We start from the raw sequence: 16,129 nt of genomic DNA, 5'->3' as shown, positions 1-16,129 counted from the left end.
GTTGCTTATGCATCGTTAAACGCCTAGAAAGAGATGTTGTTGTCTTGCCTATATACTGGGTTTTTTGGAGCTTACAGTCCCCAAGTGGGCATTTGAAGGCATAGACGACGTTAGTCTCTTTTAAAGCGTTCTGTTTTGTGTCTGGAGAGTTTCTCATGAGTAGGCTGGCCGTTTTTCTGGTTTTATAGTAAATCGTCAGTTGTATCCTCTGATTTTTGTCTGTAGGGATAACGTTTCTATTAACAATATCTTTCAGGACCCTTTCCTCCGTTTTATGAGCTGTGGAAAAGAAGTTCCTGTAAAATAGTCTAATAGGGGGTATAGGTGTTGTGTTAGTTGTCTCTTCAGAGGTTGCATGGCTTTTCACTTTCCTTCTTATGATGTCTTCGATGAAACCATATTCATAGAATTATTATTCTTAGAATTATATATTAGAATTATTAATCTTACTTTTTCGGTCATATTTAATAATATATGTCTACAGGAAAGACTGCTACCAAAATATACTAATATATATATATATATATATATATATATATATATATATATATATATATATATATATATATATATATATACTAAATTCCTGTTACCTGATGTTGGTCAGTTTTGCAATGGATTAACAAAACCTGTAGTACCAACATGTATGTTTTGAGGGCTCTGGGGACACACAACACAATCACCTATTGCGTCTTGTTGGTAATGGATGTTGTGGTTGCTGAAGATGCCTGTTTTGCCAATATAATAAATTTAATGGCCTCTGGTACTTTTATAGTTCTTCTAATATTGTTAAGTCCAGTCAGTAGTTTGTAGGACTTCACTATCATGTAAAATAAAAATATAATATGAGCATAATAGATCGTATGATGTGATGGTCAGTGAGCCAGCTGTTTCTGCTTGTAGCGAAACAGGAGAGATGTGTGGCCTAGATGCTATTTAGAGAAAGTGCTGGTTATCTAATTATTATCCACATTACTTCATTATTAATAAGCATGACCTATGACTATATTATCATTGTATCGTTAATTCTGTAAGAATGAATTGATGGAAAGTGCTGGGCTAAATTATATATGGATTTATTAAATCCACCATAGCTTGAGGGTATCTTGAGATGATTTTGGGGCTTACAGTCCCCGCGGCCCGGTCCATGACCAGGCCTCCTTTTTGTTACACACCCCCAGGAAGCATCTCGTAGCAGCTGTCTAACTACCAGGTATCTATTTACTGCTAGGTGAACAGATGCATCAGGGCGAAAGAAACTCTGCTCATTTGTTTCCGCCTCCACCGGGGATCAAACCCGGAACCACAGGACTACGAATCCCGAGCGCTGTCCATTCAGCTCTCTTGGACCGTGTATGGAAATTTATCATAGTCACTCTGCTCATAATCGCACATCTCCTGTGCCAGGTAAGTACCACGGGTTCACCATAGCCCGTGCTGCTTGCAACTTTTTGTTCCGAGTAGCTGAATCTAAAACAACAACAACAACATGCTCATATTTCTGTTACCAGTCAACAAGAATGCTGGAGTAATCACGTTGCCAGCTGCAGAGCAGTGCTTTTGTTAAGTTGTTTAATGTGCCTCTTCATATTCCTGTCATATTAAACAAATATGTAAGGCCACCTTGTATATATAATCTATAATTATAAACTCTCCAGTGCAGATTTATACATCATTTTTGTGCATATATGGTTATGTTTGAAGGGTGGCCGCTGTAGCTGGCAACTGGATGATCCTCCGCCATGATGAGGTGCCAGGTCGTCCTCCACAATTGGGCGCCAGATCGTCCGCCATGATGGGACGCCAGTCCACTGACTCTCCCGTACATATATATAATGTATTTATTATTGTGATCCAAAGTACATTAGATGGAATAATTAATATTATTTTTTTTCTGTAAAATTTCTTCACATACTCCAAGAAACACCAATACCATACACAGCACATTTACAATACTCACACATACACCCACACACACACAATACCAACAATACTCACACATACACGATAATACCTACACACACACACCACAATACCCCCCCCCCCACACACACACACCATAAACCCCCCCCCCACCATACTCACCACAACACCCCCCCCCACACACCACAACATCTTCCTCTCCACACACACACAAGAGACCACAGGATAAACATAGCACAAATATTTGTATATTTTTTATTATTAATTAAATTACTGTACAGTATAATGTTTGCACACAAGAAACATTGCAAGAAAAGAGGCTGGTGATGTTTTTTCTGCCTGCAGAAAGTTGTAGTGAGTTGAGCAACATTTACACGGGTAGAGAGGGGAAACTGGGAGGGTGAAGTCGTAGAGAGGGGCAACAGAGAGAGTAAACTGTGAGAGAGGGGCAACAGAGAGAGAGAGTAAACTGGTAAAGAGGAGCAAGTGAGAAATTAGATGAATCGAGATGGGTAAGAAAGAGGGTAAACTTCTAGAGAAGGGGTAACTACGAGAGAAATACAGGCTAGAGAAGGCCTAACTATGAGAGAAGTACATAAATAGTCTAAGCCTACCAAGAGAGACGACACATCCGACGAGACAACACCTGTCTTAATATGAGTAGCTGATAAGACACTCAAGGTTTCTAAGACATTCAAGGTTTCTAAGACAATCAAGGTTTCTAAGACACTCAAGGTTTCTAACACAAACAAGGATTCTAAGACAGTCAAGGTTTCTAAGACAATCAAAGTTTCTATTATCTTACGCATACTTTTATAACTGCTAAATATCAACAAGGGGGAACTGGTTGATAAGTTCAAGAGGCAGTACCGTTCACTCCGCTAGTGTGATCCTGAGACGTGGGAAGACTTCTTTCCTCTTCTTAACCATGGACAACTAATTATAATTTTACCCTGACTAAAAATAAGCTTAAACCTATTTAAAATATGTTCATTAAACTTACAAAGGGCAATATATATATACAGCATGAATCAGAAAGAATGAAGAGTAAAGCTAGCAGCACTAGACAACTCGAAAGACATGTAATTCACAATATTATTTGTTTTTCTTTGGTGAGGGCAATGCCCTCGTTTCGAAATGTGGGAATTGGCGACAGTTGAGTCGCGCTATGCCGGACCAAAATTTGGTATTTGGGTATAAGTCTTAGACTGCATTGTTTTAACCTAAAGTTTCCCTGTCCTGAGAAGCTCTTTCTCAAATGGAAACCAGACCATCGAGGAGCGATGGGGAGGAAGTCACAAATCAAGTACGGAAGGCTTGACTGTGGACGGCGAGTCAGTCCCAGACGGGGCGCCAGCCGTTGGGGTCACCATTCCATTGTCGATCCACCCGCTCGTTAATCTGGTCGATCTTGGTCACTACTTCTTCTGAATTCGACGCCGACTCGACCAGATTGTGTACTGGGGTGCTGGTATTGGCCGGAGGCTCCGACGTTTTATTTTTATTTCCGGGTGCCAACACAAGAACCCCAGCCACCTCCCGCCCATCTAGTCCAGGGTGGTTTGGCAAGGGAAGCTTATCACCATCGACTATTACAGGAATGAATTTTTTCTTATCTTCATCATTTGCCTCGACAACTCCAGCAAAGCGACCCTCGCGGTACTTTCCGAGACCAGACAGCAGCTCAGCGACTCCCTTTGGGGTCCCGTCCTCGTTCATCAGGCGGTGAACTTTGATGTTAACGCCTTCTTTGGACGGCGCGTCAACTTTCTTCTCATCACGACGACTCTCTGAAGCATACACGGCCTCTAGCGCTTCTCTGGTGTCCCTGTCTAGATAACCCTGAGTTAACGCATCGTCCAAGTTAATGACCTGGATCTCGGCGTTATCAAGCACTCCAGAATCCAACAGATGGGAACGGACGTCAATGGGCAATTCTTCCGGTAGGTCATGCAGGATACCCGGTTTGGCGCCTTCCAGGTTAAGAGCGGCAATGTCATCAATATTATCTCCTGGTGAGTACTCGATGAAGTACACTTCAACGGGCTCTTCTGGCAACGCAAACACTTCCGGGTCGATGACTGGAGGAGGAAGTGGAGGCGCCGGCTCCCCGTCCTCGAACACGATCTCAATGATGGGATCGTCGTATCCCAGCTCGGCCCCGAACGTCAGTGGGGCCGTAGGAGCGGAATATTGATCTTTTACACCTGCAGATGCTCCAAATCCTCCATCTATACTTCGTTTGCTACCACCCACGTCAAATATACCATTACCTGGAGGTAAGATGTCGACAGGTGCTGGTGACAGAGCACCACCGTCTCCAGGAAGTTCGTAGAGAGCTGCTAGCGGTGCTGGAGGTCCCTTTGGTACCAAAGGAACTTCAGGAACAATAGGCTCTATCGGGAGGGGCTGTGAAGGCTCGAAATCCACGTAAGATGAAATGGCACCAAGACCTGCCCCGGCTCCGGCTCCGGACAAGGAATGTGGGGTACGGAAGTCGCTCACCAAATCATTCACAGACGGGCCGACGGGTGCTACTGGAGGGATGTAGCTGTCTCCCAACCCTGAGGAGACAACGGGGGCTTTAGGTATGGCCAGCGTGCTGTAGGAGTCAACAATCTTAGGAGGACCGTAGATATCATCGAGATTTGGAGCGGCGTAAGTATCAAGAGGGAGAGGCGGAGGAACTCCATAATCACCTGCTGGGAGCGCCGGCGGGTGGTAGGATCCTCCTCCTCCGTGAACAACATCAGAATCTTTAACCGGACCGAAGCCATATGGGACTCCTTTTCCATGTCCTCCTCCTCCCTTGATGTGGCCGCCACCGCCTCCAAAGCCTCCCTTGATGTGGCCGCCACCTCCGTGGCCACCGCCTCCAAAGCCTCCCTTGATGTGGCCGCCACCTCCGTGGCCACCGCCTCCGAAGCCTCCCTTGATGTGGCCGCCACCTCCGTGGCCACCGCCTCCAAACCCGCCCTTGATGTGGCCACCACCTCCGTGTCCACCACCTCCATAACCTCCCTTAATGGGGCCACCGCCGCCAAAGCCTCCCTTAATGGGGCCACCACCTCCAAAACCTCCCTTAATGGGGCCACCACCTCCAAAACCTCCCTTAATGGGGCCACCGCCTCCAAAACCTCCCGGAATGGGGCCACCACCTCCAAAACCTCCTTTAAATTGTCCACCGCCTCCAAAGCCCCTTCCGTATGATGTGGGAGGAATGGATGGAGGGCCGTAGGAGGGCGGAGGGTAGTACGGCTTCTGGTGGTGGACGACGGGCGGGTGGTAGATGGGACGGGGCTGGTACACAGGGATAGTGATGATCTGCTGTCCGCCGTAATCGTCTTCCGAATCCTCCTTCTTCCACTTCTTGAAGAAGTCGGATATCCAGGAGCCAATACTTCTCCTGGTGCGCGTCGTCTGGTCCTCGCCGGCCGCCGTCGCCGCCAGCGTCGCCACCAACACCTGTAACACAACGACTGGTCAGTTTCTCTCGATACAACACATTATATCAGGGGAAGCTCTTATAGGTAATTTTATAAACAAATATTGTCGCTTATCGTCAAGGTCCTTCACCTTAATAAGGGGTAAAATGATAAGCTGCTGTCTGTAAGAAACACGCAAGCATCCAATGAATTAATTTCCTGAGCTTATGTACACAATGGACAATTTATAAACTTATTTTTATATGAAATCTGTTATATATATATAATATATATCTATAATATATATATATAACTGAAAACTCGGTTTCAGTTGCATATGTGCCTGGAGACCGTTCAGGCTTGTTCGCATATATATAATATATTACCGAGTACTACTCTGATTAATCTTTTCATTGCATCAAAATCTTATGCATGTTCCACGTCCACACAGCGTCAAGTGTCAAGTTCCAAACCATAATGACCACAGCGCTATATAACAATCCCTCACCTCAACGGCCAAAGCGTCAGTAACCTCGAGCTTAAAGCGCTGCGCACTTACTACCCCCCAAATTGTCTCTAAATCATCAAGTTTTATTGGCCACAAACTTCAGCAGCCTAGGTCTAGAAATCTGAGGTTGTTGGAAGACAACGAGCTAAGATGATTTCCTTGAGATAATGTTCTTGATAGGATCCCAAGAGCTGAACCTTGTAAAGATTCTATGAGATGAGGTCCTTGCAAGGACTCCCAAGAGCTAAGGTCCTTGCAAGGACTCCCGAGAACTGAAGAGTATACAGGACGCTGACACACGTCTGGCACCGATGCTGTGACAAATAAATGATCTCTCGCTCTTGAACATCTCACCTTTTTCCTTATACTGCGCATATACCAATTATAAATCAATCCAATTATATCGTATACAGTATTAAAAATTAAAATCAGCTTTACATTTCTACGAAACACCATCAAAACCCAGAATTATTCACTCGGTTCATATGTATTTCTCCGACACACACACACACACACACACACACACACACACACACACACACACACACACACACACACACACACACACACACACACACACACACACACACACACACACACACACACACGCACGCACACGCACACGCACGCACACGCACACGCACACTCACAGCTACCAATAAAAAGAGAGAGGTAGGAACCAAAACAAACAAAAAACACACAAAAATGGCGGCGGGCCAGGAGGAACTGGTCGCGGGGCAGAGAAAGCGTCTCACCGCTCCCGCCAGTTTTTTGCTCAACGGACAAGATACAATTTTCTGCATTTCATTCTGGCTACCATGGAAAGTTTGGCGGTATGCCGGGCACAAGCGAGCAGGGCGTGGTGAAAGGTGCTCGCCCGAGCTGCCTTTGGGGGGGTCGAGCCTTCAGACAACCCCCTCTCTACCCCCTCGCCCCACAAACCCATGTACAAGTTGGCAAGGTAGATGGAACGTGTACACTCTGGCAAGGTAGATGGAACGTGTACACTCTGGCAAAGTAGATGGAACGTGTACAATCAACCACCATAATGGCCGGTAGTTGAAAACCTGTTAAATCTTTAATGCAAAGTATTGTAAGCCACGTAGATCCTTGGAAATATTGGTGACTTGATAAAGCCTTGTAAACTTCTTGTAAATAGAGACCACTGTCACCAGAGACCATTTGTTACGGTATCGACACCATCGTCGGAGTGTGGATTGGCGATTTCGGCGCCATCTATGGGTCTGCACTCTAACTTCCCTGATATTGTGGGCTACGTAGACAACGCCATCTGTTGGTGGTGGCCTGGTATCAGCGAATGGCTCTGGTTTCCTGCCTCAGTTAGAATGTGAGGTCGATGACGGTGACCCCTGGTGGGTGGCTTATCAAGATCGGCGCCATCTAGGTTGTGGCTACAAAGCACAATATCAATTCTCCGATGGACGAGTAAGTGTTATCCGAGGGTTACCCAGTGTACTGTTCATCCGGCTTATGACGTTTTTATGTCCACAGAGGTGACATATGGAGGCGATTGAGCTGAGCGGGGGGGGGGGGGGGGGGGGCGGGGTAGTTCACCTTGGGCAATCCACGAACTCTTAGCTTGGTCCTACGAGAGGACTAAGAAGCCGCAGTCGATCCGAGCAGTGTCTTATCTGCTGATATATGCAGTGTTTTCGAAAGATCGACGTACCTGGGATTGGCTTGTAAGAGTTACGGAAGACAGTGATGTGTCTATTGTGAAGTGCTGTTAGCAATGAGCCAGTGGTAACTCAGACGTCTTCAGACGACACCTGTACCTCAGTTGTACACCAGTTGAGAGGCGGGACCAAAGAGCCAGAGCTCAACCCCCCCCCCCGCAACCACAACTAGGTGAGTACGCACAGGGGGGCCTCGCAACTGGGTGGACAGCGCTCTGGGGTCGTAGTCTTAAGGGTCCGGGTTCAATCCCCGGCAGAGACAGAAATAAATGGGCAGTTTCTTTCACCCTGATGTACCTGTTCACCCAGCAGTAAATAGGTACCTGGGAGTTAGACAGCTGCTACGGCCTGCTTCCTGGGGATGTGTGCGCGAGCGTGTGTAAGAAATATATGTAGTAGACACAAGAGGAAAAATAAATGAGAAAGGCGGGGTCCAAGAGCTAATTCTGCAGATACAAATGGTAAATACACACACAGACCTAACAGAGCCACAACAGCTCACATGAAAAATGAACATATCGATAATATTTTTCCTTCTATAGCGAAGTTGTTTATGTGTAGCGAGGCTTAGCTATCGGTCCTCCGGGATGGCAACATCCGCCACGCTGTCTATCCTGACGTCACCTACCCTGTTGTTGTTGTTATAGATTCCGCTACTCGGAACAAAAAGTTCAAAGTAGCTCGGCCTATGGTGAGCCCGTGTCCAGGTATGTCAAAGAGCGGGGCAGTAACTGATCAACCTTGACTTCACACACATTACGTTGTGTCCTACCTTGTGTAGCTTCCGGGGATCAATGGCCCCTTACGTCAAAAAGGTGACGTCACCCAGCCTTCCTCTTCTATTTATCGCTTAATAACATCAGCGACATCTCTACACAAAAGATCTAAACAGGACACCAGTAACACCCGCGAGAGATAAGCAGGACACCAGTAACACCACAAATTTTCAAAGCAAATATTACGTTGAGTGTACGTAAGAGGAGAGACAAGGAGCGGTGAACAACAAGGGGCCCCTGCAGAGAACGATATAGACTGGTCAGTATGAGCCTCCACAGATCACTTTGAAAAGTTCAGTTACGCCTAGATACATCAACATTGTCTCAGCGTAAGGTACTCTAGCATCACTAACTTATTACAGCTTTACCACACTCAAACAGCAGCAGGAGAAGAAGGAATGCCTTCTGGCCGTTGAGACACACATCCGGTGTTTTCCGGATAAAGCGAACATGGAACGTAAACACAACCTTGCGTACGCTGTGTGTTCGCTTTACCCGGCAAACGCAGCGTAAACGCAGCATTGTTTACGTGTTGTGTTTGCTGGCTTGTTCAGCAATCCAGTTGCTTAATATTAACAAAGGATATTAACTTTAGAGATATTTGTGATCATTGGTTGCTCCTGGCGTCCACTAGTGACGACTCTACTGCCTAGCCAATGATTTCCTCTCAGACATCATACCATAACATATGAGGAAAGAAAACTGCAAAAAGCCTATTGGCTCATACAAGGCAGCTTCTGTTTATATCCACCAAAACTTAGTCATATGTCCAACTTACACACGAAACAATGCAGTGATCCCACGCCCATTATCTTTCAATGTAATTTATTCCGTAAATCAACAACCGTATTTCCAAATCTAGAATTTTCCTAAATATAAGTTTGTATTTATATCTACCATGTTTAAATATTAGCGTCCAAGCCTAGTTCATCGCTCGGAGTATTATCTTGATAGTTTCAATAACTTGTGTATGTCTCCCATTGTTGACACAACTCACTCGTGTGCCTTCTCCAACCACACTTCACCTTGTTCTCACCCTTCCATATACTGACGCTAAAATGTTCTCAATATCTTAGTAAGGGAGTATCCTAATGCAAGGAGTTAATTTCGTTATTTTTCTTTATTTATTTTCAAGATCATTTATATCCACACTGTAGAAGGTGAGGCCTCACTAGAGTATACAGTTTAGTATGCTGGTAGCTTTACTGCATACATTCATAGGCTGCTATTTTGGTTAGGACTCAACTAATCATCACTCGGAGATCCCTTTCATGAATAAATTCGCCAAATAGCCATGTTACATTGTGTTGAAAGCGTTCCATTTTTCCCTAAACTTTAAAATCAATTGTTTACATTAAGGTATCTAAATTTTCACTCTATTTGAAGTTTGTGGCTTACACTGACATGCCCTTACACTGAATTTACAATGTGTCCTATTTGTTATCGTGTGAAGATTGACTTAAAACTCTTTCAACTGTCATGTATTCAAATCGTGTCAAGTCACACATTCAAATCATGTGATTGATAGGTCCCAGGACAGAGCCCCAAGGCACTCCACGCGTGTGCTTATTCTTTGTCTTCTCTCTTGTATCACCCACATCTCCTGTGCCGGGTAAGTCCACTACGGGCTCACCATAGCCCGTGCTATTTGGAACATTTTGTTCCGTGTGGCTGAATCTAAAACAACAACATTCTCTCTTGTATGTATTATTTGATCCAGTCTGATGTGTGGCGTTCAGTGTCCGCTGTTCAACGCACAAAAGCCATCAGTGTATATAGTGTCATGCTAAATAATATCGGAATCTTTACCTCTGTCCATTTTTTGTTTTAAGCTGGAAGGTACGGGAACAGAAGACTTCTGATTCATGTTAACAGGCTGAGAGCTTTCTTTTCACATAGCTCATGGTACAGCCCGTCCTCCTAAGGTTTCCCAACGTCAAGAAACTATGATACTAAAGTGCCTCATCCTAACCTTCCAGAGAACACAAAACAGAAATTGGGACACTCAATTTCGCGAGCCACTATTATTTTTTAGTACGACAATTTTTTTTGCCTTGGGTAGAGTGTACGTCAAAGTGCGACATTCTATTAAGAGGACGGGTTGCTACGTAAGCGTTGTCCACTACTTTTCCCTGGAATATGACGCGCCAATCTCTTTTTGCATGAAATTTTACTACGTACGAAGGAAGCGGTAGTTGTAATATTTTCAGATTTTCAGAAAGGATTTGATTAAGTTCTTCATAAACGGTTTCGTCCTGAAGTGAAAGTTCCTGTAATATGTCGATGCTAATTCCCAGCGTGTAATTCTAATTATAAATGAGTAAGAATGGCGAGGCATACCTAGGAAGCATATGTATGTAGCGTACCTCCCCCGCCCCTCCCTGGAGCGATAGATGATGCAAAGAAGGCACCTGGGAATGATAGTTCCTAGTGATTTAACACCAGGTAAACATACAATCATGCTGTAAAAATAAACATTGGGCTTTGCAAGAAATCTTTCGCCTCTTACGTGGCGAATATCACTTTCATTCTGGAAGACCTGCAGGTGCGATTCTTGGTGGAATATTGTATATATACTTTTCGTAATTATATCTGTTACCAAGAGAAACCCTTCGTGTGGAGGTGCGCAGGACCTCCGCAGGAGAGATCCTTCGCGCATCTGGCCAACGTAAGCACAGCAGATGACAGCCGAACTCGTGGAAAGGAATTACCCCCTTCCCCCTCCCCGTCCCCCTCCCCCACGGGGACCACACCCAGATGTCACCATACTCAAGAGAGGCGTTGGATCAACACCGAATTAACTTTAACGTTGAATTGGCGTTGTTCTTGGCCATCGTACCCACTGGGATCTGGTTTAACGACGATGATCAAACACTGGAACAACATCAATCCTCTATTGATTCAGTCCAGCCTCCTGAGATGACAGTATTTACAGTAACTGTGGTCCAAAATATCAACTTGTACTGATTCATTGCCAGTAAACCAATTTTGTACTATTAATTTTAGAGTCCGGAAAAATATAAAGCTAAAAACTAAACTTAATTGCTAGACTTAGTAGGAATATATATGAACTATATTATATATATGGAATATGTATGCACTATATTAGGCCTAAGATAGCGTGTATGAGACCTAGGATGGTTAGGCTAGGTCTTATATTTATGCTACCGTTTAAGGACGGCTGACTGTTAGAAACGTTTCTAGTTTGTACAAATTGAATAAAGCAAAAGTCAACTTTCTGGTGGAGCATCACGACATGTTGGTACCGTCCTCTTAAATAGTTACTATAAGTACTACATTTTAGGAGGCTGGGCTGATTACTTAAACGTGGCTCGGTCATGTGTTGATAAGGAGCTGCCTGAGGCTCAGTTTCTCAGTGCACTTGCTGGTGGTCGGTTTGGGAGGGTGGTCTGTAAGTACGGTAAAATACTTTTACATCCCCCGGGGCGCTGCGTTAATGCTCGCTGACCGGTTTTTGTCATCTGTGTTGAGTCCTTGTGATGAAAGTCGGGAGTGATGACTTGGCGGTTTGCGTCCAGTACTCGAAGCTCTCGCTTCGCACACGCACACACGCACGCACTTGCACACGCACACACGTGTGACCAAAGAGCCAGAGCTCGACCCCCGCAAGCACAACTAGGTGAGTACACGCACTTGCACACAAGCACACGTGCTTAAAGACAATGAGACATGACCGGATATCAGCGTGGGGGAATAAGTTCAATCAGCCACCGGAGGCCGCGGGGAACACTGATCTCCAGAACCACCTCATCCTACGCTGCAGGGGTACTGTGTACACCACTAACTATATCACCTTCAACTGAACACCAGACACCGACGCATTTAAAGACTAAGTGTTATACATATCTTCAAGGAAGAGGACAGGTGGAGAGGAGTCCTGACGGATCTCGCTAGCAGGCCTGCCCGGCGAGGTGCTGCAGGAAACAATAAACTCCTGTAGGGTATAAAAGTACCACAGTAGATACATAAATACTGTCAGAGTAGTGACAGTGTAAATACTGTCTGACAAACTTGAGAGGGTTCTAGGGCAGGTCATCATGATACACCGGAAGGGAAGGAAATGGTTAGGTTGCATTTTCTTAGACAATGCTGAAGAGCATTTGATATGGTTTATTACACATAACAAGCGCAGAAGATGCACCCGCACGGTAAACTTGAGGGTTTATAAGATGTTAATCCCTTGTTTGTCAGTCTGTTTACTTGAGATAGTTAAGTCCCAGCTGCGTCTGGGTACAAGTGACAGGATGAACAACACAGCTGCGTTTGGGTACAGATCACAGCGGCTCCCAAAATTAACGTGATGTCCCATTTTCTATTCGTGGCTCCTCGGTTAGGTTAGGTTCGGGCAAGTTAGTACATCAGTTTAGTGACGCTGTGAACGAACGAGATGAGCTGGTTGAAAAGCCTAAAAAAAGGACTGTCAAGATAATTTAACCTACGTCAGACGAATCCTAGAACACACAGCGCAGGCATGGCATACGAATATAGTGGGAACCTCACAAAGAAGATTTAAAATATCCGAAGGACTGCAACAAGGTAATACTCGAGGAAATGGTTGTTAGATACGAAGATAGTGTTAAGGAAATTCTATCAAGGAACTTTAGAGGACATAAAGGCCAGTAGGGACATGATCACTACATACCAGATATGGAGGATAATAGGCAAGATGGGCAAGGACAGCCCTTTCAAATTTATGGCAAATATGACAGGGCATGAATGGTAGTTGGAAGGTGTGCTGTGTAGAGGTCGTTAGTGCCACAAAAATAAACGGGACCCTTCGTAACGCGACCCCCAGTTGGTGCCCAGCATCACCAAGCACAAGCAGGAGGCTGTAGCAGCAGCAGCAGCAGCAGCAACAGCAGCAGCAGCAGCAGGAAGGAGAAGTTAGAGCAAGGGGAACAGGTTCTGTCCAGTCGGGGCAGTCTGGCTGTTACTCAGATCTCCACTCTCCAGAGACTTTCACAACGCTACCCTGACAACGAGGGCACTCTCCCTTCACCACACCATAGCACAACTATCAGACCACACCACCAAAAAAACACCACGGGCTCACTATAGCCCGTGCTACGTGGACATTTCCTTCGGAGTAGCTGAATCTAAAACACCAAAACATCACGAAACTCTAACATATTAACCAGTAACTGGAGAGAGAGAGAGAGAGGCAGATCAACACCTGATTAAAGAATCTCCCGGAGAATGTGCAATGACAATTGCAATCCTTGTGAGACGCGTTGAAATTGATTTGAAACTGTGTGCCCTAAGGCGAGGGAACTATCGGGAGAAAGCACTTGGAAGGGAAATGGGGACAAGGATCTGGGATATGAAGACAAAGAGCTGGAATATGAGGACAAGGATCTAGGATATGAGAACAAAGAGCTGGAATATGATCTGGGATATGAGGACAAGGATCTGGGATAGAACAGAAAGCAAGAATGGTGTCTAATCACTTGGACCAACGGGGATCGAACGGCCAGCCTCCAAGAAGCGAGATCGTAAGCTTGCTCTAAATGACTGCTTGTTTACGGAGCTTTCTCTGGAGTAGTAACTGCTGCTGCTGAATACAGATCGCCAGGTTTCTTGAAGTTGTCTGCCCGGGCTGGTACGACACCGGTCCGGTACTGTGTGCCAGTCTTGCTGGTTAGTACACTCTACTAACCCACTTTCTAGATTGGATGCTCTGTTGCATGTGTTACTGGCATGTTGCCACAAAGACACTGACTGGTGTACTCTGACACTTGTTGTGCTACTCCCCAGTAGTGCCAGAGTACAGCTGGTGTACTCTGACTCTTGTACTACTTCACCTTAGTAGCTCCCTTGCTCTAATGTATTTCATTCACCCTATCTGAACAAGCAGGCTGTGATTCATACGTCAGGCTGCGAGCAGCCACGTCCAACATCCTGGCTGACCAGACCATCATTCAGGAGACCTGGTCAGAGACCGGGCCGAAGTGACCTTAACCCCCGGAATCAACGCAAGGTAACCGCAAGGTAAGGTAACTCTCTCTCTAAACTATTTCATTCACCGTTCCCATTTTGCTACAACCCATCCTCCTGTTTAGATAGTACCTATTGTGACGGTCGTCAATAGTTACGACGCGAGCGATGACGCCCCACTAGTTCATGGTATTGGGGTAACCACTGGCTAGTGGTACTGGGGATGCCAGAGACGTGGGGACATCTCTGGCTCCTGGGAAGACGGGGATATGTGGGGACGGGGCTTCAGGTGTCCCGCGGGTCGACGCAGCGCAGGGGAGAGCTGGACTCCCTGTGAAGAGGACGTTCTGATTAAGGATTTTGTCTGCGGTATCACGCTTCCGGTGTTGTCGGCTTCCGTTTCGTGTAAGATTCCTCCTCTTGGCTATAAAGTAACGCATGGTTACTTGAGGCAGAACTGGCAACACTGTGAGCACTGGTACTCCTCACGCCTCATGGAGGTGTGTATGGTAGAGGAAAGGGGGGTGGAGAAGGTAGTGTGGAAGGAGGGAAAAGGATATGGACTTGGAAGAGACGAGGGATAGGCTGTAGGAGGAAATGTAAGTGAGGGTTAGGGGAGAGGGAGGACTGGTGGCTGACTAGGAGCGCGGGAAGCGAAGCTCGTTATAACAAGTTGCAGTGAGCCTCTTGTTAGGTCCGGCTCGTGTACACGGCCTGCTTCACGAGTAGCGGTGACTGGTTGTGTGGTTGAGGGCAGGGATCGTCTACCCGCTGAAGGTCCTAGCGACGAGGGCGCCCCTGACTGACGGGTGTATATTACCATGAAAACTGGTCTCAAGTGTCGGGGAAACTCACCTACTTTCCCCTGGGTCATGCCTGTACGTGCTTATCTATATGTACTCACCAAGATGTGCTTACAATGTAATTGTTAGCTTCTAGAGTCCCGCCTTTCGATTGCACATCACCCGATGTAATAGCTCTCAACGCTCTTGCTTCAAATTATTATTTATTTAAGGATTTACATGCAAGTACAAAGAGCTTTACATGAAACAAAAACTGTACTTTGTTAGTACGAGTATATTGTTTGCGACGAGGGCAATTATACGCTCATTCGAGTAGAAAATTATTTTCGCTAAGTTCCCGCTCACTTGTGAGAGTTGGTCTACCGTTCTCTACAGAGCGCTGCGGAGTCGACCATCCTCGCTCTGGACGGGAAGTGAACCGCTGACCACTTGTTCCGGCCCTCGAGTCCCCCGGCGACCCCTGGATAGTGTGACCACCAGCAGCACAGGTGAGCCTGGATAGTGTGACCACCACCAGCACAGGTGAGCCTGGATAGTGTGACCACCACCAGCACAGGTGAGCCTGGATAGTGTGACCACCACCAGCACAGGTGAGCCTGGATAGTGTGACCACCACCAGCACAGGTGAGCCTGGATAGTGTGACCACCACCAGCACAGGTGAGCCTGGATAGTGTGACCACCACCAGCACAGGTGAGCCTGGATAGTGTGACCACCACCAGCACAGGTGAGCCTGGATAGTGTGACCGCCAGTGTGGGAAAATATCCAGCATTCAATCATATAATAAGTCCAACTATCCTCGTGTTTAGATAGTACTTTTAGTAACATATGAACAAATCCACAAGGGCCGTGACGAGGGTTCGAACCTACGTCCGAGAGGACCCCAGACGAGTCTTAATCGACTGAGCTACGACATGGTATAAGAATTGCAACCGGGAAATCAACTTGACCTACCACGGATCCTTGTGGATTTGTTCATTTGATGCATCACGTTATTGTATTGTCTGTGTGGAATTTAGTAACATATATTGACGTAATGGAC

General features: G+C 46.0%; 1 protein-coding gene across 1 annotated transcript in view; it reads right to left on the bottom strand.

The window, feature by feature from the left end:
* Positions 1 to 2,164: 2,164 nt before the first annotated feature.
* The window catches only part of LOC123764398 (uncharacterized), a 31,552-nt gene continuing 17,587 nt past the window's right edge, over positions 2,165 to 16,129 (bottom strand). The window contains exon 2 of the mRNA XM_045752193.2: positions 2,165 to 5,388. Coding sequence (XP_045608149.2) covers positions 3,259 to 5,388 — 2,130 coding nt within the window. The 3' untranslated portion in view covers positions 2,165 to 3,258. The remainder of the gene's footprint in view (positions 5,389 to 16,129) is intronic.

The sequence above is a fragment of the Procambarus clarkii genome, chromosome 82, assembly GCF_040958095.1.
Source record: "Procambarus clarkii isolate CNS0578487 chromosome 82, FALCON_Pclarkii_2.0, whole genome shotgun sequence".
In the NCBI taxonomy this organism is placed as follows: Eukaryota; Metazoa; Arthropoda; class Malacostraca; order Decapoda; family Cambaridae; genus Procambarus; species Procambarus clarkii.
The sequence above is the reverse complement of the archived record's forward strand: the minus strand, read 5'-3'. Positions and strand labels throughout refer to the sequence as shown.